The sequence below is a fragment of the Triplophysa dalaica genome, chromosome 1 (assembly GCF_015846415.1).
Source record: "Triplophysa dalaica isolate WHDGS20190420 chromosome 1, ASM1584641v1, whole genome shotgun sequence".
Taxonomy (NCBI): Eukaryota; Metazoa; Chordata; class Actinopteri; order Cypriniformes; family Nemacheilidae; genus Triplophysa; species Triplophysa dalaica.
In genome coordinates, this window is record NC_079542.1 from 21,163,599 (window position 1) to 21,186,052 (window position 22,454).

The 22,454-nt window shown below is 40.7% G+C and overlaps 1 protein-coding gene across 12 annotated transcripts in view; it reads left to right on the top strand.

Annotated features, from left to right (window-relative positions):
- vps13c (vacuolar protein sorting 13 homolog C) overlaps positions 1-22,454 on the top strand; it is a 55,844-nt gene that overhangs the window by 17,114 nt on the left and 16,276 nt on the right. For 3 of the 12 annotated variants that reach the window (XM_056744165.1, XM_056744224.1, XM_056744232.1), the window contains 37 exons: positions 4-139; positions 899-980; positions 1,072-1,172; positions 1,376-1,529; positions 2,009-2,088; positions 2,229-2,288; positions 2,828-2,978; positions 3,069-3,185; positions 5,163-5,266; positions 5,350-5,517; positions 5,820-5,855; positions 9,452-9,756; positions 9,852-9,999; positions 10,183-10,291; positions 10,362-10,498; positions 10,581-10,737; positions 10,828-10,907; positions 12,835-12,894; positions 13,014-13,194; positions 13,388-13,507; positions 13,587-13,690; positions 14,603-14,770; positions 14,860-15,164; positions 16,209-16,356; positions 16,554-16,689; positions 16,792-16,919; positions 17,173-17,333; positions 17,789-18,042; positions 18,178-18,401; positions 18,514-18,606; positions 19,169-19,534; positions 19,604-19,693; positions 19,832-19,987; positions 20,342-20,600; positions 21,504-21,664; positions 21,760-21,881; positions 22,075-22,372. In XM_056744165.1, the coding sequence (XP_056600143.1) occupies positions 4-139; positions 899-980; positions 1,072-1,172; positions 1,376-1,529; positions 2,009-2,088; positions 2,229-2,288; positions 2,828-2,978; positions 3,069-3,185; positions 5,163-5,266; positions 5,350-5,517; positions 5,820-5,855; positions 9,452-9,756; positions 9,852-9,999; positions 10,183-10,291; positions 10,362-10,498; positions 10,581-10,737; positions 10,828-10,907; positions 12,835-12,894; positions 13,014-13,194; positions 13,388-13,507; positions 13,587-13,690; positions 14,603-14,770; positions 14,860-15,164; positions 16,209-16,356; positions 16,554-16,689; positions 16,792-16,919; positions 17,173-17,333; positions 17,789-18,042; positions 18,178-18,401; positions 18,514-18,606; positions 19,169-19,534; positions 19,604-19,693; positions 19,832-19,987; positions 20,342-20,600; positions 21,504-21,664; positions 21,760-21,881; positions 22,075-22,372 (5,659 nt within the window). The remainder of the gene's footprint in view (positions 1-3; positions 140-898; positions 981-1,071; positions 1,173-1,375; positions 1,530-2,008; positions 2,089-2,228; positions 2,289-2,827; positions 2,979-3,068; positions 3,186-5,162; positions 5,267-5,349; positions 5,518-5,819; positions 5,856-9,451; positions 9,757-9,851; positions 10,000-10,182; positions 10,292-10,361; positions 10,499-10,580; positions 10,738-10,827; positions 10,908-12,834; positions 12,895-13,013; positions 13,195-13,387; positions 13,508-13,586; positions 13,691-14,602; positions 14,771-14,859; positions 15,165-16,208; positions 16,357-16,553; positions 16,690-16,791; positions 16,920-17,172; positions 17,334-17,788; positions 18,043-18,177; positions 18,402-18,513; positions 18,607-19,168; positions 19,535-19,603; positions 19,694-19,831; positions 19,988-20,341; positions 20,601-21,503; positions 21,665-21,759; positions 21,882-22,074; positions 22,373-22,454) is intronic. The other 9 variants (XM_056744175.1, XM_056744192.1, XM_056744249.1 and 6 more) reach the window with 9 other exon arrangements.

Here is a 22,454-nt window from a genome sequence, read left to right on the forward strand (position 1 = left end):
CAGGTTCAAAGTATCTGGAGAGTTGCCGTTGCTTCATGTGAAGATCTCTGATCATAAGATCCAGGGTGTTCTGGGGCTTGTGGATAGTATTCCTCTCCCACAGACTTCCTCGAGTCCACCCACCACACCTACAGAAAAGGTCAGAGAAACACTTGAGTTAGAAACAAACAGCCGTACATTTATTCTGTATTGACATGCATCATCTTGCGCATTTAAATATATGGTCATATATGGTAATTTCCTCATAGAAAGCAACAGACATTTGATGCATGATATTGCAGTTGTTTGTTGAAAGCCATGAAAATGTAACGTCTCTGAAACGAAGCTGAACATGCAGCGTTTTAAGAATCATGTGCTAAGTGTGAAACAAAGAGCGTCCTGCTTTTATATTTAGCTTCTGCGAGTGTCACAAGGCAGTCTCAGTCTTGACACGTTACACAACTCAGGAAAGTCACTATCCACAATCAGCTACAGTGTCTCTCCAACCAATGAACTCTGTGATGTATCCTTTCTCTGGATTTGCTGCCTCAAAAGACAAGTACAAAAGCCCTTAGCAGTGTACTTCGAAAAATGATTAATGTTACTGATATTTGATCAATTTATACACAATTGAATATATATCATATCTACAACTACCTGTATATGTTGGAAAAATATGAGAAAGCTGTGGTACAAGTGATATTTGGAAAGCGTTTTCAAGGATACCTACCTCTTATGCATATTTTAGCCATGAACAACATCATTCACAAAGTGTGTCACCTTTTATAGCCATCTGTAGCACTTGCTAGCATTATGCGCATATACAGACAGTAAACTAAATAAGGAAATTTTGTTTTGGTCAGCTTTTTTTACAATTTGCTATTTTTTGGATAATAGTTATGATGATATTCTTCTGAAGGTTTTCGGGATGCCCCTGTCTGATGCCAGACCAAATATGTTGGGTTTAGACCCTGCAGTTCTGTCCTATGCTGTTGTGTCAGGTAAGAATCCATCTATCCTTGCTGACTAACTTCACAATGGATATGTGCATTGTTTACAATATTGTTTCTGATTGTGTATGTATGTGTTTAGACTCTGATGGTGACACTAGTGAGAGGTCTGTGGATGAAGACACTCTCAGATCAACTCTGGAGGAGCTCACGGAAGTGCAGTTTCAGTTTGAAGTCAAAGCGGTACATGCTGCTTCATCATTGCAACATTCTCTCTCTATCGCATTATCATCTGGCTTCTCGTTTCCTGAATGATGTCATTATAATATCAATTGTCATTCTATGAATTAATTCCCATTGTTTCGCGAATGATTCCCTTCTGTGTATGTGCAGCTCAGTGTGTGTTTTGGTGTGATGTATGTTTACGTGTGTTTTGGTGTGTGTAGGTGTTGTTGGAGCTAACAAGGCATGCCGCTCAGGAAGATGTCGTGTTGGCGTTGAACGTGTCTCAACTGGGTGCCGAGGGCAAGATACGAACTTTTGATCTGACAGTCACATCTTACCTCCGCAAGATCAGCCTTGACTACTGCGAGATTAGAGGTTTGCGCACGCACACACACACAAAAGTCTGAATTATTTAAGAGGTTGATGCAACTTCATTGAAACATCATAACACTGTTTAAGAGCGCTTTCCACCATAGCGCCGAACCGTTCTAAGCACAGTTTGAAACGGTTACAGTTGTGTTTCCAAGTAAGCCTTGTTCGATATGACACGATTACAAACTGTTCTCGGCTCATAATTTTCCGGGTTAGACAACCGTGCCGATTCGTGCTAAAGAATTCGTGCAGAGGTGTTATAGCTCAGTCTCTGGTGTTACCAGGGCAGCGCGTGACGCATTTGTTTACATTCTAAAAATTTCCGTCAACAGCCCTGCGGTGGAAAATGAAACCATTTACGGTCTGGCATGGATCGGCACAGAGTGGAAGGATTAGGCAATGAGAACAATATGGCGCGAGGGTGGAAAAGCACTGTTTTTTGCTGTTAAACGTTCTAATTCTTGCCTGTGTGTATGTTTTAGATGCACAAAATGAACCCCTCCATCTAATTACCTCTTCAGACAAGCATGGCTCCGATCTATTGAAAGTGGAGTTCATTAAGGTGAGCATAAACATCCCTGTGATCAAACCCTCTATGAAAGACTCTTGAATGTTTATTGTGCACCGAGTGGTTAAATTTGTGTGGCTGTTTGTACATGCTAATGAGTGATTGTGAATGATTGTCTCTTCTGTGACCCTTAGGCTGATGTGAATGGACCCAGCTTTAACTCCTCATTCAATAACACAGAACAAACACTGAAGGTATCTTTATGTTTATAGGAAAAATCTCATGACGCATCCTTTTTGTTTTTTAGAACAAATCATGATTTTCCAAAAACGTTCATACTAAAAAATTATTAAAATATATGAAACATATTGTTGCCATATTGTAAGGTTATTTCTGTAAATTTTTGTCAAAATTTAGTTATTCACAATAACTTATTTATATTATGTTTTTTTACGTTGTCTATATTTTGAAAAAAAAAGATTATTGCTAAACAAAAATCGCTTAAAAATTAAGTATGAGAAAGCTATTTGAGACCAGTTTCATTTTAAATATAATTTATACTGTAACAAACTGCTCAAATGTGTTTCCAAAAAACCTTTCCAGTGTTTTGAATTGATTACAATTTAATTGTAAAATTTGAAAGAATGTACTTATACTAAAATGTTTTTTTCAGAAATGTTATTTTATTGCATAGTTAAAACGAAACATTTTGTATATACATAATGAAATCAATGTCTTGTGTTTTATTGGTTTATTTTGTTGATTGACTGTATTGGTCTGGTTCATTTCACAGGTGGAGTTTTCTTCTTTGGATTTCCTGTTGCACACTAAAGCTTTGCTTTCCACCATCAACTACATGAACTCAGCCTTACCACAGGAGATCACAGCCTCTAAAGAGAGAGAAACCAAGAGACAGACTGAGAGAGTAGTAGCAGGGAAAACGGGTAAACTCATACATGTATACTATACAGATTTCATATTTTCACACTTTGTTGAGTACTGTTTTCATATGAATGTCTGTATGATTGTTTTAGTGTCTAAGGGTTCAAAGGACTCTGGTGTTGTGAACTTCAAGCTGTCTGCCATGCTTGGTTCGTTCAGAGTGTCTGTCTGCGATGAAAGAAGCAACATCGCTGACATCCGAGTCCAAGGTAGAAAAATCTAAAGAATATCACCATTTTAATTCTATGTCTGAAATATTGTAAGAAAACGTCTCGGTTATGAATGTAACTTTGCAACCTGATGGAGGGAATGAGACCTTGCGTTGAGAGACGGACTGGGGTTTGATCATGAGAACCTATCTTCTCCAAGAGGAATTTTAAACGGCAATAAGGTTTGCGAATGGCATGCACATGCATTACCCTACGGTTGAAATAGGGAGACTAGTTTCGCACTTACTCACCTGAAGAGGGGAGAATGCGCTGTAGCAGGCATACGCCCACCCAGTCGCGGGTTTGACCTGCTGGTAGCATGTAAGACATGGGCCGACACTGGTTCCACGCGGAGATTGTAAAACCACACGAAGAGACTGGGCGTAGCCCAACCCGTAGCACAACCCATAGCAATACAAATGTCTGCCAGAGAGGTGCCCTGGGCTCTTACCGACGAGGAGGTAAGACCCAGAGTGGTGTGGGCTCCCACTCAAAGCGGGCACGGGCGATCTTGGGACCGATATGCCAAAGTTGAAGCATCTACAATCCAGTGCAACAGTATCTGTTTGGAGACAGCCCTCCCCTTGTGCTGCCTCCCAAAACTGACAAAAGCTGCTCAGAGCTCCTAATGCTCTGCGTGCGGACCAAGTAGAGGCGCAGGGCGCATACTGGACATAATACGGTAGAGGTTGGGTCTTCCTCCCCAGTGGGGATCGCCTGCATGTTCTCCACCTGGTCCCGAAAGGAAGTGGTGGGAACCTTAGACACGTAGCCTAGCCGGGGTCTCAGGGTGACGTGAGAATCAGCCGGCCTGAACTGTAGGCACTAGTGGGGGGCCCGAAAGGGGCCATACAAAGTCACTGCAGGACCACATTAAGGTCACGGAGAGTGATCAAGGTGGATTTATCCTCCTCGCACTCCTAAGGAACCTGGTGACCAGGTCGTGTTTACCCAGAGACTGACTCTCTATGAGATCATGATGAGCGGCAATCGCGGCTACATAATCTTTCAACGTGGACGGGGAGAGATTGCTCTCAAGTCTCTATTGCAGGAAGGACAACACAGACCAGATCAGGCTCTCTGTGGGTCTTCACCTCGGGAAGAACACCAGGATGAGAAGAAGCGCCATTTCAAGGCGTATAAACAGGTCCACCTGTGCTTGGCCGAACCGCTCCCATATGAGCCGGACTGCGCTGGGATGAAGTCACTAGTCTCTGCTGAGCGTCCCCTGACCAGAGATCGCATCGGCTGTCTGGTTCAGGTTTCCCGGGATGAAGGTGGCTTGCAGGGACTTCATCACCTGCTGACTTCAGAGGAGGAGGCGACTGGCGAGTTGTGACATCTGCCGAAAGAGTATGCTGCCTTGATGATTGATGTACAGCAGTCATGCTGTCCAACCGTACCAGCATGTGTTCGTTATGTATGAGGGGTTGAAACCTCCTCAGTGCCAAAAAGACAGCCAGCATCTCTAGAAAGTTGATTTGCCATCACCCGTGCAAGGAGGAGTCTTTCATGACTATGACGCACCTCAAGACCTGTCTGAGTGGAATCCCTGCTCGCGGGAAGGTCAAGTCTGACCAGGGGATCCAAGGAACGCGACTCTGAAGCCAGTGCTGAAGCAGTCTTATGTGCATCAACCCGAGCGGGATATCCCTGGGGAGGACGCCATATGCCCCAGGTGCCTCTGAAAAAGTTTCAGGGGGATCACTGGTGTCTGTCTGAACGATAGTTGGCCAGGTCGCAGTGGGCAATGACTCTCCTTGTGACACATGCTTCACCACGTCACCAAACAGCCCAGCTTGCAAGATTTCAATACAGGGCAATTTGTCAAGGTTTATTATATGAAATATGAATCCAAAATATACAGACTTAAATTAAATACAATTAAATTAATTTAGAAAAAATGTTACAATATGAATTTTCATGCATCTTGAGAACATTTCTGCCAGTTAACATGTATTCACATGTATCCATCAGGCATTGATGCATCTGTGGTGGTCCAGGTCAAAGAAACAGAGGTCTTTGCCCGCCTGCGGGATATTGTTGTTCTAGATGTGGATCCAAAGACCATCCATAAAAAGGTGAGAGATCATTCATTAACATACGCATTTTGCATTGTATGATAATATTAGACACAATAAGCACTGTATGTATTTCCATTCAGGCAGTGTCAATAGTTGGAGAAGAGGTGTTTAGCTTTAAGATGACTCTTTACCCCGGGGCAACTGAAGGTGACGGCTACTCAGACACCTCTAAAGTGGACGGGAAAGTCATCCTGAGGCTGGGCTGCATTCAGATCGTCTACCTGCACAAGTTCCTCATGTCTTTACTGGTGAGAACTCAATATACAATATAAAGCACGTCTTACACCGCGTCTACATTATGGGTTCTAATATATTTTATAGTCTTTTGTCACATCGCATCACGCCGCGTCCAGTGTAGAGGCTGTGTTACATGTTCCCATTTGTACCCTCAAATGTGTATTACTCAGTCTAAAGCTGTTCTTTTGCCGAAATGTATTTGTCAGTTTTTCTGTCAGACATTTGTTTTTTTTCTGTGTTCTTCCCTTAGTTGTCTTTTGTTCCCAAACCTCCCTTTCCTCTTAGTTTTTTTAACTGTGTCTTCCTTTTCCAGGACTCTTTTAGCTATCACTATCACTCTGCTGATGAGGTACAGTCTTGGGCATGCTGCATTAAATTATTTTGCTTTGTAGCTTAACTTGCAATGCACTGTTGCATATTCTCACACACTGAGAAACATCTAAACACTGAACTAAACTTTATTATACTTGTGGATTTTTAAGTATGAAGAAGACATGATACAAAAAGCAATGTTTTTAAGTATAAAAGTATATAAGTATATTATTTCATATTTCATGAATAATAAAGAATAATGGTTATATTCTGGAAATTACTTTTTTAGGGCTGTCAATGTTAATGCATTAACGCATGCATTTTTTTTTTTATTAACACGTTAAAATACTTAACGCAATTAATAATTTATTTTTTAATCTAGCATTACATTATATAATCAAGCACTTATTCATGCATTGACGCGTTCGGTGTAGATAAACAGCTTCTAGGTGTGGGACGCAGCACAGCGCGACAGCGGTCCAGTCTGTTGTATACAGTCCCTGCGTCAGTGAAACTGTCAGATAGTGCACCAGTATTAAGTTCACTTTCGTGCTTGAATGAACAAAATAGATAATGCCAGAAAGCCCGTTTTGTCTATCATTTTCGTAAGCACAGACTTCAACATGTTAAATAAAATCCTAAATGAGAGTTGTGAAAATGGGAAAGGGCGTCAGATCTGCGTAGAGCATTCCTAAACCTGCCGATGTCACTCCTGTCATTAATGTTAATCATAGAACAAAAGAAAAGAGGATGTCATTGTGTTTTGTAGCTTTATTTCTGTATATAATTTAGAATTTAGCATTAAAGACTGTAAAATGTTTGAGAACTTAATTCAATTGCTATATATTTCCTACTTGTTAGTCATGATAGCTCTCAATAATACACTACTACATTGTTGAATGGCTATAATTAATGTTAAAATAAAGGAAAAATAATCAATTTAATGGAGACATTATTTGCAGTACTAATATCAGAACTTTGCTTTCAGTTTTAATTAATCATTAATTAATCGTAATAATAATAAGAAAAATAATTATTAATCAGATTAATGTTTTTGATCGATTGACAGCACTACTATTTTCCTACTACTATCATTTTTTATGTGTAGCTGTACAGAAGCAGTCTTAAAGTTTCCAGTTACTACTAGTGTAATTTATATTTTAACATTTTAACTTGTACAGGAGGACAAATATATAATAATCTTTTTCTTTTTAAATGTTTAACCTGGTTTCTTATTCTCCCGTACAAAAAAGTGTACATTAAATGACATTTTTTTATTTATTTTGTATGTATTCATTTTCATATTTACAGTAGTGTATCTGAGCTGTTGCTTAGTCGGCTCTAATACATTCTCAGGATTCTGGCTCAGATTAAAAATGAGTTTTTGTCTTTGTTTTGAGATGGAGTATATTGATCAGATGTTACTTCTAATGTATATTAGTAGTCACATTTTATCCTGTTATGTTCCTGTGAGATATGGTTAAAAAACTTCAGCATGCACTGCTGATTGTCAAGAATGCAGTAAAGCGTAGCATATTTGAATTACTTGATCCTGAATGTGGGAATTCAGTTGCATGTGTGTGCTTGTGTTCTCATCTATACTAAACCTGAAATTACAAAATCTGAGATGAAATTTCGCACAATATGAATGCTTTGACTTTATTGGTTCTACTTGTCATTCCCCACATGCTTAATAGAAGAAATAGATGCACACCTCCCATACTTTGACACTATATTCATCACCTGTCCTACTCACCAAAATACACCTCAAGCAATGCTTTTCAACCCCTGTCTGAATTTTCAACCTTTTGTTGTAAATTTGGCTTTCGGGCAAAGTTCAAGTACATCCGTGCATGAAATGGATCCCAAGCTATTACAATAAAACCTTTTCTCACTCTAACTAACAATCATTTACGTTCGTAAACCCGGTTCTCCGAAACATTGAGTGGAGAGATCCACCTACAGTGAGAGAAATAATTATTTGATCCCCTGCTGATTTTGTAAGTTTGCCTGCTACAGAGAAATGAAGGGTCTATAATTTTTAGGCAATTTTTTAGGTTTATTTTTTAGGATGTGTGTTCCTCCATCTTTTGGACAGGGGCTCTGGGGCAGGAAGAGACTCTGATGAGCTTGTGGCTCGTGAACAAGGACTCTGTGCTTGCGTTTTGAGTCGGTAGGGGTAGGGTTGGGGGGTTTCCCGGTCGCAGTGGAAGACATTCTTCCCCAGGTTTTAGCAGAGGGTGGAATAATCTGCCGTGGAGGTGATTTGTTGCAGGGCCTCACCTTGCTCTGATGTGGGTTTAGCCCCGTGAAGGGTGGGTTAGGCAAAAATACTACTGTATAGGCACTCAAGATTAATATTTTTTCAGATTGAAAGAAACTGCCTGTGATGCACGATCTTTAAGTGCACTGACAGCCACGGCCAAAGACTTATAAGCGGAAGCAGAAAAACTGTAATTTTTGCCGGGCCAAGACCGGCTTCGGGGGAGCAAGCAGCCCGTTCTGGGCGGGGGTAAGATGCCTGTTGATCGATGGCTCGATAGCGGGGGGATAACCCATGCCAGGGAGCTGCTATGTCTTTCACCTCAAGACTATGCTTGAGATTGAGCAGGTTGCTTCACGCTGGCAAGACAGGCAAGAATTGATTCCTCGGGCCAGGAAGGGGGTCCCATCACTTTCACAATAGTACACTACCCTCTTGTTGGTGGTGCACTGCTTAGCCGGCCGCTCGTTCGCACATATCAGGAGGATGGAATAGGGTAAGGCCGCTGGGGGTTAACCTGGGGAACACCAGAGAGCAGGATGGCCTCCTCGTCGCTGAGACCCCAAAAAGCCCTGTCTCGTCCTCATCGCTGGGACCGGTTCGTCGACAAATGGGTGGTTGCTCGCTAAGATATCCTAAGATATAAGGTCAGCCCAATTAAGTGATGTCACTGCGTCTCCCATCCGAGTCAGAAAGGCAGAGCTCAACACACTGGGTCACGACAACTTTTTTGGCAGCAGAAGGCGATGCCAGCAATGCTCCGGGTTCCCCAAAGCCTCTTTTGCATGCTTGAGGCCAAAACAGACCACGCAGAACTTATGAGAATCCTTAGCAGTGATAAGAGTCCCGCACCCAGCCTGGCAGGCCATGAAAAGCGGTTCCCTTGAGTAGCTGCAGATTTAGAGAGCAACATATCGGCAAAAACTTGTTAAAATACTTGGCGGGAAGCCATGGAAAAGGAAAAGGGAAGCAGGTGGGAAAATGCACAAGCATGGGCGGCTCAGGATGAAAAAAACAGCTATCTTGGCTGAATAGACGACTATCACGTCTAGCGGTGGCTAATCAGACATGTATCCTCCTGAAGACAAACAGTGAGCAGTGAACGAAGTGAAGCAGAGATCGCGAGAGGTGAATGTCAACTGGAGAACAGAAGCGCGGGCAGACCTTATATGCTCTCAGGTAGGGGGGTGGGGCCTTACTCTGCATTGGCTGTATGCTTCTGTCTGTCTAGCCAGACTTAGTGCAATTGGATGCTTCTGCAGAGGTTAGGTACGGATGCCCTTCACATAGGTGGATCTCGAACACTAGATGATGAAAGAGAACTGTCGCATCACACAGAGCTGTATCTAACTGTTGGTTGCCTTCCATAGATGTTTGTAGACAACTTCCAGACAGCTAAAGAGGCTCTGACTGCCGCCACGGCTCAGGCCGCTGAGAAAGCAGCTTCCAGTGTGAGAGATTTTGCTCAGAAGAGTTTCAGACTCAGCATGGACATCAAACTGAAGGCCCCCCTTATCATCATCCCCCAGTCTTCAACATCCCATAATGCATTTGTGGTTGACTTGGGTCTGATTACTGTGGGAAACAGATTCTCGCTGGAAGCAGCTGAGGGCTTCCCATTGCCTGCTGTTCTGGAGACCATGAATGTAAAACTCACACAACTCAAACTATCTAGGTAAGAAAAACTGTTCAACCATTGCTTAAGATGAAGTAAATAATTTTTAGCGCTAAACATCCTATGAAGTAACTTTAATTGTATTTTTTTTTCAGGACCATTCTGAAGCATGATGATGCTTTTCCAGATATTGAGATTCTGGAGCCTATAAATCTAGAGCTGCTTGTCAAGCGTAATTTGGCTGCCACATGGTTCAACAAGATTCCAGGAATGGAGGTCAAAGGAGTACTTAAGTCAATGAATGTAAGTTTTGTTCTAAAATGGTGGATGTGTTGGATTTTCAAACAACAATAGAAAAATAAACTCCTGAGATAGGCGCAGGCTCCCCGTGACCCGAGGTAGTTCGGATAAGCGGTAGAAAATGGAATGGAATGGAATAGAAAAATAAATGCCTTAAGATAAATTTAAGGACTTTTCCCACTTTAGATGGCTCTTGGTCAGGAGGATTTTGGGGTTCTCACGAGAATCCTTGCAGAGAACATTGGTGAAGGAAGCAAAGCTGCTGCAGTGGAGGGAACCAAATCTTCTATTAGAGGTATAAGAAGATTTATTGTTCCTCAATCTTTGTCCTTCCATCTTCTAGAGCTCCAGTTAACCCTTATTAGCTTTCACAGATGAAGCTGTTACAGATGAAGGACTGATAGATGCACTTTCTGTGAAGATGGGAAGTCAAACAGCTATCACTAATGGCACCTTTAGTGAGAATGTTGTCAATGTGCTGCTCAATTTTGAAATCAAGGAGGTAACTTGGGTTCCAGCAGTCAGTACATTTTTAAACCGCTCTAAAGTGTGGAGTTGACCGAGAGATGTCTTTTTGCTTGCAGGTTATGCTGAAATTAAAGAAGTCCACAAATAAGGAGGAGTGTCCCTTTTTGATTCTACATCTAGCTCAGCTTGGAATCGACACCAAAGTTAGAAAATATGACATGGAGGCCACAACATACATTAAAACCATCTCTATGAAGTGCCTGGAGTTCTCTGGTTTGTATTTTTCAATATTCAAATTTATTATTTTCCATTGTGTAACCAAAAACTACGATATGAAGATGATTTTTACTTCTGTTTTTGCAGATTCAAATGCGGAACCACTCTGTATAATCAATTCCTCAGCAGAATCAGGAACCGATCTTCTCGAAGTCAAGTATTTTAAGGTAATTCCTTAAAGTCCCAGTGAAATTCAAATATACAATGCCTTTTTTGTCATTAAAAATCGCAGTGTTTGTTGTAAATACCTTCTAAATTTGGGTCATTCTGTTTTTATAAGTAATGTTCTCTCAAAATCTTCAGTTAAAGCTGCCATAACACACGCAGTTTCTGCCAATCTCATATTAATCTTGAGTACCTATAGAGTAGTATCGCATACTTTGTATCTTCGAAGAGTATTTGGTTTATCACATTTATAAAAGATACAGCTGTACAATTATTTCCGTAAAACACGATGTCCTGGGGGTGTGCGGTGGGAGGAACTAAATCACGAGCACACAAAAGCCTGCCCTACATCATCGAATTATCCCTTGATAACTATTGATTCACTATAAAATTGTGTTGTTTAGATTATGTAAGTACTCGAGATAAGACTTAGGTGCACTTAACGCAAGTTCATGTCCCACATTTTTTAGCGCTCCATCTATAAATTTCAAACGTTCTGCAAATCCAGCATTATATCCTCCGTATATATAACATCCATCACTGAAATGCCATGAACAAACAGACACCTAAACTTCACTATTGCAAGATAAACGAGCTGCAGCTGTAGGCCCCCACAGGGCAGGCAATCTTGACAGTAAGTGGGTCCCGCTCGTCGGTTGGCGCATGGACGGGCTCTTTCTTTCGCCTTGCCATGCTATTCCAGGAGAATTGGGCAATAAAAGGAATTTATAAAAAACATTCCGAAACCGCTTGGACTGCTGGGGGAGAGTATCAAGAACAGAAATGCTACGACATATATCCAACTAATGTTTTGAAAAGTTAGGAAATGCCTAAGGACATGTTTTTGTCACTGTTCCTCAAGCCTCCTCAGGTATTTTCATGATAATAAAGTATAATTATAATGAGCATGTTTGATGGGTGTTGCTTTTTTTAAATGCCCGTTATAAGCGACTCAAATTCGCACTGCATATAGATCGAGTAGCATTTCCTACTGAAAAGCTAAGCGTCATAAAAAAAATCCATACTTTGCATTATCGCAGCCAGCTCGATTTCAGCAGGATTTTGGTAACCGCGATTAACCGTGCACAGGTCTAGTCGGTACACACAGCCCGCCCATCCCCTGCCTGTGGAAGAGTGTGAATTGGACGTTTCTGCATCGTCGATTTCTTCAGTTTAGTCAACAAATTCATTTGTATTGCGCTGCCCATGGGGAGGCTTATACACCAACATTATTAACAACACTGGTAACGGACAATTCCCCTTATCAACCACATGAGGGAGCCATCAGCAAAAGTTCTATAGTGTTGCTTTAAGCTCTCACATTTAAATCGTTATTTTATATCAGCACAACAACTCACTGTTTTATCAACGCATCGGGGCAGTTGTATAGCGCCAGTAGCCATTAAGCTCTTGAATGTTCATGAAGTGGCTGCTCTTTCAGTGAATGAGTGCTGTGTCTCTGTAATGGAGTGGCTGAGTGGATTAGGCATGAGTGGACTGATAAAAACGTAGAGATGTAAATGCGGACTAAGAAGCAGTATACTGGAGTCGGTATCAGCAGCAACAACATAAGCAAATGTTAGACCTCCGCAAAGAATCAATAACTTTTGAGTAGTTTGAAATAAATTGAATACATTAATATTAATATACAATCAAATATTAATATAAACTAAATATAAAATAAATGGGTATTATAACCAAACACAGACCGGAGGTTAACTTCAGGTAAGCACGTGCATCCGATGAAATGGACTATAATGCTCTGAATAAACGTACATAACCTTATATAAACTTGTATAAAATGTTTCCAGTAATGGTATATGTAGATCCTTTATATATTTGTAGTCATAGAAACACATTCTATTCTTCATTACTGAAGATAAGTGAGAAATAAATAGGTGTTGACCTGTTTGGTTCTTGTCTTTGCAGGCTGATCGAAATGGGCCCAGCTTTGCTAGCATCTACAATAATACTGAACAGACGTTCAATGTAAGCATCTGAAAATAATTGTATAAGTTTTTTACCATTTTGGAAATTGCAACGTTCATTTGGAAGAGGTTTAAAAGACATTTGTATGTATGTGTGTCCGTGTCTTTTTGTGCCCTCAGGTAATGTTCTCCTCGCTAGACTTGATGTTGCACACTGAAGCTCTTCTCTCTACTATGGACTTCCTGTCTGCTGCCTTGTCCAGCAGCAGTGTCCCCTCAACAGAGCGAGAGAACAAAAAGACTGAAGATAGCAGAACAACCTCAGCCAAATCCAGTAAACACACACAACAACATACACTGGGTAAATTCCAATCAAATCTGCTTTACACACTTTGAAGGGCAGAGCACTAAAAGTGAGAATTCGTCCCTAAGTGCACTTCAGAGACAAATGCTGTTTGGAATTCGCCCACTGTTCTAAAACTGACAATGATTAAATTGTCTTTTCACATGTGCTGTATTAAAGATGAAGTAATGTAGGAATGTTTGTGTCTCAGCTGCACTGAGCTCTCCCTCAGATGGTGACGTCATTGACCTGAAGGTGAACATGCAGCTGGGTGCATTTAATGTGTTGGTGTGTGACCAGAAGAGCAACATGGCAGACATCAAGATTCAGGGTGAGAATCCTTTCCATCACAAATATGACCATGGTAAATAATAACTCAACTGGTGCTGTCTGTTTTCATTAATTTGTAGGTTTGGACGGTTTTCTCCAAATGCAAGGAACTCAGACACACATGTCTACTCGTCTGCGGGACTTCATCGTCATCAATGTGGATTCTAAAACAATTCACAAGAAGGCAAGTTGACTTTGTCATTACATAAACATTTACTATTTAAGCATAATATGCATTTTAATATTTGGGCAGTTTACAAAAAAACGGCAACAGCAAACGTCACACCACAGCTAACCCTTACAAACTGTAAGAAATATATTATTTTATATTATATTTATTATTATAAAATATTAACATAAAATGGTATTGAGATGAAGTGTGATTTATCTTCATTGTTCGCTTTTTTCGTTCTGCTGCTACACCATATAGGACACATTTACGGTTTATTAGTCAACAACCCATTTGCTGTTCATTTTTTGACATGTATTGTGAAAAAAATGTGCAATACAAATTAAACAATTTGATCTGATAGCTAAAATTATGTCTGCTATACATTATTCTCAGCCTCAGACATCACACCCAAAATCCGTTGGCTTAACGTCTGATGCATATGGCACACTTTTCTGGAAACATTTCCGCACGTTCGTAGTTGTCATCCGGGAGACATGCGTGTCGCGTTCCTTAACGGTCCGCCTGGAAACAACAAAGCCTTCTGATCTAAGAAGTAAGATGTCGTGTTTACAACGATTGCTATAAGAATTCATCATGATCGACTAAACGCTCATTTCTTAAAAGTATGCGAAGTTCTTGGCATATACTTATAATCACTGTTGTTTCTTTTAACTTTTGACACATTCGTGAATGTACATCGGTCTGTTACTGCCGGGACATTTCCACGTCTCTAAACATGACGCGGCACAAAACGAAACGTGATTGGTTACTTTACCTGTCAGTCATATGGCCTCTTGGGCAGGCCTTTCCAAAGAAAGCGGCGATAAGTTCCAGACCTTCAGTATGAAGGTCTGGCTACACGAGACTAGCTATACATAGACTTTTCCTCCCATTTATTCTCACATTCATTCATTTGTTCTCTAGGCAATCTCTATCGTAGGCGATGAGGTGTTCAGCTTTAGCATGAGTCTCACACCTAAAGCCACTGAGGGGGCCGGATACGCAGACACGTCAAAAGTCGACGGCAAAGTGAAACTCAACGTGGGCTGTATTCAAGTGGTCTACCTACATAAATTTGTCATGTCATTGCTTGTGAGTTAGAGCAATGCACACTCTCTCTCACACACACACACACGGACTTGCTGATTTTAGAACCCTAAACAATTTTATTCCCTGCACAGAATTTTAGTAACAACTTCCAGACAGCTAAAGAGGCTCTCAGTGCTGCCACGGCTCAGGCTGCTGAGAAAGCAGCTTCCAGTGTAAGAGATTTCGCTCAGAAGAGTTTCAGACTCGCCATGGACATCAGACTGAAGGCCCCTCTTATCATCATCCCCCAGTCCTCCACATCCCATAATGCTGTGGAGGCGGACCTGGGGCTCATTACTGTGGGAAACCGCTTCTCTCTGCTCCCAGTGGAAGGTCGTCCACTGCCTGCTGTCATTGATAATATGGATATAGAGCTCACTCAGCTAAAACTGTCCAGGTACTGCCTCATAAAAAAGAGAAAGAACAAAAAAATGTTTAAGAGCCTGAGTTGAAATTCAAACGTGTTTATGTCCTTTCCAGGTCTGAAAGTGCTGAAAAGTGCCTTTAAGCATTTCTCATGCTATGGTGGCCGATTCGGCAGTATTTAACACTGTCATTTATAAGCATGAAAGCATTATGCTAAAATTCAAAAACAATGCCTTTGTAGAAGTTTGCAGTCAGCCAAGTTAAATATATTCCTCATGCTAAAGTGTTGAAGGATTTTAGCATCCACGTGTCTTTAAAGCAACCTGTGTATGTGTACCATTTGATACATGGCTGAAAATTCTGACTTGAGAGTACAGACATATATTTGTGTTGTATCTGTAAGCTTTTAATGATGTGCCATGACTTGCAGTCTGTACTCTTGAATCAGAATTTTGCTCATTGCGCTGTAAACACACACACATGCACGTTCTGTACATTATACTATATGTTACATTGTGGGCACTCTCCGCAGACATAATGATTTTTATACTGTACAAACTGTATATTTCATCCCCTAAACCTCACACTTAAACATAACCCATCACTATATTTTAAAAGCTTTTTAAGAAGAAAAATAATTGCTTGTATTATTATCATCTTTGTGGGGTAATTTTTGTGCCTATACTGTAGGGTTTACCAGGACCACACACACACTCGTGTTGCTTTTTCATTAAATATGTTAACTGAGCAGAGTAAAAAGCCAATAGAGTATTTAAGTAAAAAACTACTTCATCTGCTGTTTTAGGTTGCTTTTACTCCTTAAAGCCTTCAGAGTCCAGTAACAGGGGTGATAAAGAAAGCCAAGTGTTTCCTTCAAAATGAATAAACCACTAAATGGAACATCTACATAATTCAAAACAAAATATCTTTTCATTTCTTTGTGTACTTTAAAATGTTTAAATGAGAGGAAAAATATTGGAGTTCACATTTTCAAAAGGCCAGATTCTAGTCATCCATAATAACTCTGCATGCCTCATCTGTTTCCCTTTACACAACCTTTCTTCAATACCCTCAGAATTTCCATGGAGCAGGACTCAAATCAGCCTAGTTCCAAACTGTTGGAGCCAGTAAACCTGGTTCTCTCTGTCAAACGTAATCTGGCAGCATCGTGGTACCAGAAGATGGCTGCCATAGAGGTGGATGGAGATCTGAAGCCCATGAAGGTCTGTACATGTAGTGTCGGCAACTATTCTTCGCTTTTGATCGATATCTAATCTTTCTGTCTGTCTCTGTAGTGATTCGTTCAGTTTTGGCTGATCTGTATTCCGAGGTCTGGTTATAATCAGACCTTGAGTGATTGTGAGAAACTCCAGTTTTCTCTCTCAGCATGGAAACTGAACTGTGTCTGTCTGTTTTCCAGGTGGCCTTGAGTCAAGATGACCTGACTGTGCTGCTGCGGATTCTGATGGAGAACATTGGAGAAGCGAGTGGCGTTCAGCCTGATGCACAGGCCCTCAAACAAGAGAGCGATCTGATCAGACTTCGCACCCAGACTGGTGAGAGAATACACAGATAAATGGTCTGTTTAATGCTGCGGTTGTTCTTCTTGTGTTAACCTGAGAGGAAGCTAATGAGATGTCTGGATTTGTTTTGCACAGGGTCTGAAATTGTTGTAGAGAAGCTGGTAGAAAGTAAATCGAAGGAAACAGAGCTCCTGGAAAGTGTCAAATTCAGCTTTAATGTAGAATCACTTGGTCTTACTCTCTATAATAATGACCCTAAACAGGTGAGAACAGATATAAACTTAAACAACTATTGACTGAAAATCTCCACGGATAAAGCTAAAAAATTACACCATTGGAACGGGTTTGATGACTGTAACAACAAAGCTCACTTGATATCCCATAGCTTCCTAACGCTTATGAAGCTTTACATAAAAATATAGCTAGAAATCAAATCTGCATACGGGAATGGAATAACATGATTAAGCCATTTGGAGTTTTTCTTAAAATCTCGCTAAATGTCTTTCTTTTTTTTAGCCCTCTGCACATGAGGAGCAGTTGTGTTTAGGAGAATTCATGCTCTGCAAAATGAAGACTTCTGGTCAAATGTTTAGTAATGGCAATTTGGAGGTTTGTACCATCCTCACCACGTGCACGCTGGATGACAGGAGGAGCGGTATTAAGAGAGTCACATCCAGGTTATCCACTCTCACAAATCCTACAGAAACATCTATTCAAGTGATGGTTCCCCCATGAATTATAATTCTGTCATCATTTACTGTCATCAATCCTGTATGTCTTTCTTTCTTCCGCAGAACACTGAAGAAGATATTTTGTAGAAAGTTGGTAACTGAACATCGCATACACCCATGCACTTCTATTGTATGGAGACAAAACCAATGCAGATGAATGGGTACCGCCACTGTTCGCTTACCAGCATTTTTTTAAATAGCTTCTTTTGTGTTCTTCAGAAGAAAGAAAGTCATGCAGGTTTGAAATTACAAGAAAGTGAGTAAATGATGACAGAATTTTTTTTGGGACAACCCACTTTAACACATCATGTCCTATGAAAAGTTAATGCTACCCAACAGCTACTTCAGCTACGAATCGTGCGTTTGTATACAGTTCGCTTTGTAATAATGTTGCATTGCAGGATGCTGGGAAGACGTGATGAGGAGACTTCTGAGCCGATGATAGAGGTGAAATATTCTCAGAGTGAGGAAGAGCGCTCAGTGGTCGCTGTACTACAGAAGCTTTATCTGCGTGCTAGCGTGGAGTTCCTTATGGCCGTTGGTGACTTTTTCGTACAAGCCCTGCCCACAAGCCCACCTACACAGCGAGACAATACCAGTCAGCTGATGCTCAAACACGTCTCAGAGCCCAAAATTCAGAGTGAAACTAGAGCAGGTGTGAACAGTACTGCTGGAACCACATTTTGCTTGATCGGTCACTATATTTTTGAGCTCATTTATATATTGTAAATTAACATTTTCATTTCTTTCAAAGTTGATTGCCAAAGGTTAATATTTTTGTTTCCACCAGACTCAGCGCAGAAAACCAGGTTGCGGGCCGTTGTGTTGGACCCAGAGGTAGTGTTTGTGGCTAACCTGATGAAGGCAAATGCTCCTTCTCTGGTTGCATCATTCCAGTGTGACTTCAGTCTGGTGTCTGAGGAGATCGGTCAGACTATGAAGGCCAGTGTTAGAAGCCTCAAAGTTCTTGCCTGCCCGTTCATCAGAGAAGATGGTGACAAAGCCGTGACCACTGTATGTTTATTGTTTTTAATGAACGTTTATATTAAATATTTGTAAATATATTTCATGTTATAGATAGTTGCCTAATAAATGCTTTGGAAATGATACATTTGTTGTACTGTAGGTGCTGAGGCCATGTTCTGTTGAACTTGAGACCAAAATGCCAACAAATGCCCCATTAACTGGTTCAGTAACTGTAGAGGAGGTCATAGTAAAAGTAAGTGTTGTCTTTTTGTCCTTAACAAATGCATATTATGTGACTGCATGCTCAGGCCAACTGAAACATACAGACGAACAACTAAAGGAACATATTACTTTATCAATTTCAGCTTTTTTTTTGTTTCACGCAATCTAGATATTGATTTCTAACTATGTTTATTAAAGACAATAAATTATGTTTATACTCCAAAACGTAAAGTGTTGGCTGTGTTATTTTGACCATGTAAAGACATTATTTACTTATTATAAGACTGATCAAAATCATATAAAATATTTTTTTAATATTATTAATAGGGGTGTAATGTAACACATCGTACAATTCAATATGATGCTGGGCTCAACATTGTGATTATATCACAATATTTTGAACAAAATGTAAAAAATGAAACCGAACTGAACATTAAAGAGCTTTTTAACAAATTTATATTAAAATACTTCCATAAATATTGTATGCCTTCATTGCTGTAATCGGTATCATCTATGTCTTATCTATGTCTGCCAAAATTTATGGATGTGGGATTGAATTTGCGTTGAACTAACATGGTTTTTTTATATCTCAGATCTCTCCTATCATTCTTAACACTGTCATTACCATCATGGCGGCCATGACAACCAAACCGGTGGAAGAGGCATCACAGCAGACCTCCGAAGACCTAAACAGCCTTTGGTCTGTGATGAATGTTGCTAACGCTAACTACTGGTTCCTGGGTGTGGACACAGCATCTGAGGTCACTGAGAGCTTCAAAGATGTGGACAGCAGCAGGGAAGGGGAAAGTTTTGGGGTGAATGTTAAATTGGTTCAGGTGACGCTGGAGTCTGGTTTGGGACATCAGACCGTTCCTCTGCTGCTTGCAGAATCGTCATTCACCGGCAACGCACGCAACTGGTCATCAATGCTCAGAGTCTCTGCAGATATGACACTGGAGGTGTGTGTGGTCATACTGACGTTTTTTTTGTATTTGGACATGTAATATATGATGTGTGTTTTGTTTTAGGTGAATTCTTTTAATGAGACTCATGCAGTATGGGAGCCATTGCTTGAGAGAGTAGACAATGGGAAACGGAGGTGGAACCTCAAATTAGAGGTAGAAAATATATTTTTCAGTCTTTCTCTCCCTGTCGTTCTTTTTTGTTGTGAAATACTCTAAAGGTGAAAATACGAACTCATGCTGCTATCCTGTGAAATATATAGCAGATTGTTGAGTTGGTGTATGTGTGTGTAGATGAAGAATAACCCTGTTCAAGATAAAAGTCCTGTTCCTGGGGATGATTTTATTATGCTGCCAGATCCTCGCACAGCCATCACCATATGTTCCAAAGACACCATGAACGTCACAGTGTCCAAGTGCTGTCTCAATGTCTTCAACAACCTGGCGAAGGTAAACATTCATTTCAGAGAACAGCATTCACAAATGATAAGAAGACAAATGAAATTATGAAATCTAGTTCACCCCGAAAAAATCTGTTCTCATTTACTCACCCTCTTGTCTTTTCAAACCGGTATGAGTTATTTCTTCTGCAGAACACAAAAGATGATATTTTGAAGAACCAAACAATGGTGGAACACATTCACTTCTATTGTATGGACACAAAACCAAGTCAATGGGTACCGCCATCGTTTGGTTCCCAAGTCCTTCAAAATATCCCTTTAAGTGTTGTGGATATAATTTTCTGTTAAATGTTTAATAAATGAAACGAAATATAAACATTTTTTTTTCTTCTCGACTTGTCAGGCGTTCTCAGAGAGCACAGCCTCTACGTTCGACCACTCTCTGAAGGAGAAATCCTCCTTTACCATCCGCAACGCATTAGGCATTCCACTCATCGTTCAGCACAGTTCCAACCTGCGTTTGGTCGGCTCATCATCATCGGATAAATTCCATGAATTAGCTGTGGATAAGAGTATGGATTTAGAACATTCCACCTTTGAACGTTCATCACGACTTTCTGCCCTACAAAGGCAGGAAAGCTGCCTGTTCAATCTCAGCATAGGTCAGTAACAACATACACCCAATAAACCGAAGATTCAAAACCTAGTGAGATGCCTAGACTGTTAAATCACATCCGGCAATGCTCACTAGGTTTGAAATGCATAAATATACTGCTTTTATTTAAGTTGCCTATTCAAACACAGTAGAGTCCATCATATTATCTAAGCTGCGGTACTTTGAGTGATTTTTTTTTTTTAGATAATTTCTTATTAAAACTGTGCGTCATTGCACAGCTATAGACTATAAATATGATGGAAATAATAATAATAGAGATATAGTGTGAGAAAATGAAATAATACCCCAGCCTTAAAGGGGTTATTCGCCGGAAATATGTGTTTTTCTGTGTCTTTGGTGTGTTATAAGCTGCCCATGCATGTATTAGACAAGTTCAAGTGCAAAAAAGTAAGTGTCGGAACAAAAGATGCATTTTATCTAGAAGCGAATGCTCACCCAGACCTGCCTGAAACACCTTGTGTAACCACTCCCCGGCGAATCTACGTCAGTTCGTAACACGATTTGACTAAGCCCGCCCAAATGTATACGCAAGTAAGGTGGGAGTACCTGTACAGTACAATTGCTTTTAAACCGGATGTTCCAAATATGGTAAGAGGCGTTACATTTCCGTGCAGTATTCGACCAATCACTACGCACTAGTGAACTGGCCAATCATAGCACACCTCGCTTTTCAAAGCGATGAGCTTTGTAAAATATAGCCTGTTTCAGAGAGGCGGAGCAAAGAGGAGATACAAACATGCACGGTATGTGGAAAATACAGCATTTTTAACCTTAAATCGTGTATACACATTGCATTACATCTAAAGCAAACAATAATATTCGTTTTAGCCGCGTCAAATGACCCCTTTAATATTTCCCACAGTTAGTAGTGTAAATGTCTCCTGCACAGTTCCCACAGGTTACAGCGAGATTTCCAACATTCCTCTGGGTAAACCCGGCCGCAGACTCTATAACATTAGAAGACCCATGCAAGAAGAAGCCGTGTCCGTGCTGCTTCAGATCACTGCCAGTGAGGGCAACAAAGTCATCACAGTACGCTCTTCCCTGCAGGTGCATCATTCTCATCCATCTCGCCACATGTCAGAATAAACATATGATCGTTCATCAGCAAACATTAAAACATGACGACTGCTTTATGTTTTCAGGTAAAGAACCATTTCCTGGTACCGTTTGCCCTTCTGAAGTATTCTTCGGAGCTTGGAGTGCTGGTGAACGTAGGCGTCGCTGAGCCTGAGAAGGAGTGTCATGTTCCTCTGGAAGCTTACAGGTATGAAGCAGAAATGGAAACCTGGGCGTCTATCCGTCATTCTTTTCTTTTATCACCCTATTGTTTAGAATAGACTCCTAAATCAGTAATAGCTATCCTGTTTGTTTGACAGCCAAGTCCAAATGAAACTTGCATATTACACATTTCGTTGTTCATGGTTTGTAAATAATGTTTTTTCTGTATGTTCTTTTAGGAGTCAGTTGTTTTTGCTGCCTCTCGGTCCTTTAGAAGATCAATATCAAGCGTCAACCACTTGTATCTCATGGAAGGAGCAAGTGCATGTCAGCTCGGAGGTTCACGCAGTGTTACAGTGTCCCGCCAGAGATAGCAGCTTCCTGCCGTTGGTGGTGAACACCCTGGCTGTGCCCGATGACCTGAGTCACATCGCCAGCCACGGGGAGGGAGACTGGGACCCTGCTTATGTCATCCACCTGCACCCAGCAGTGACCATCAAAAACCTGCTGCCTTACTCGATACGCTACCTGCTGGAGGTATGAGATGTTATGGAAATATTGCACAAAGTAACCTAGTTAGATGGGTAAAACCACGAATTTGAGACCACAAACCATATGA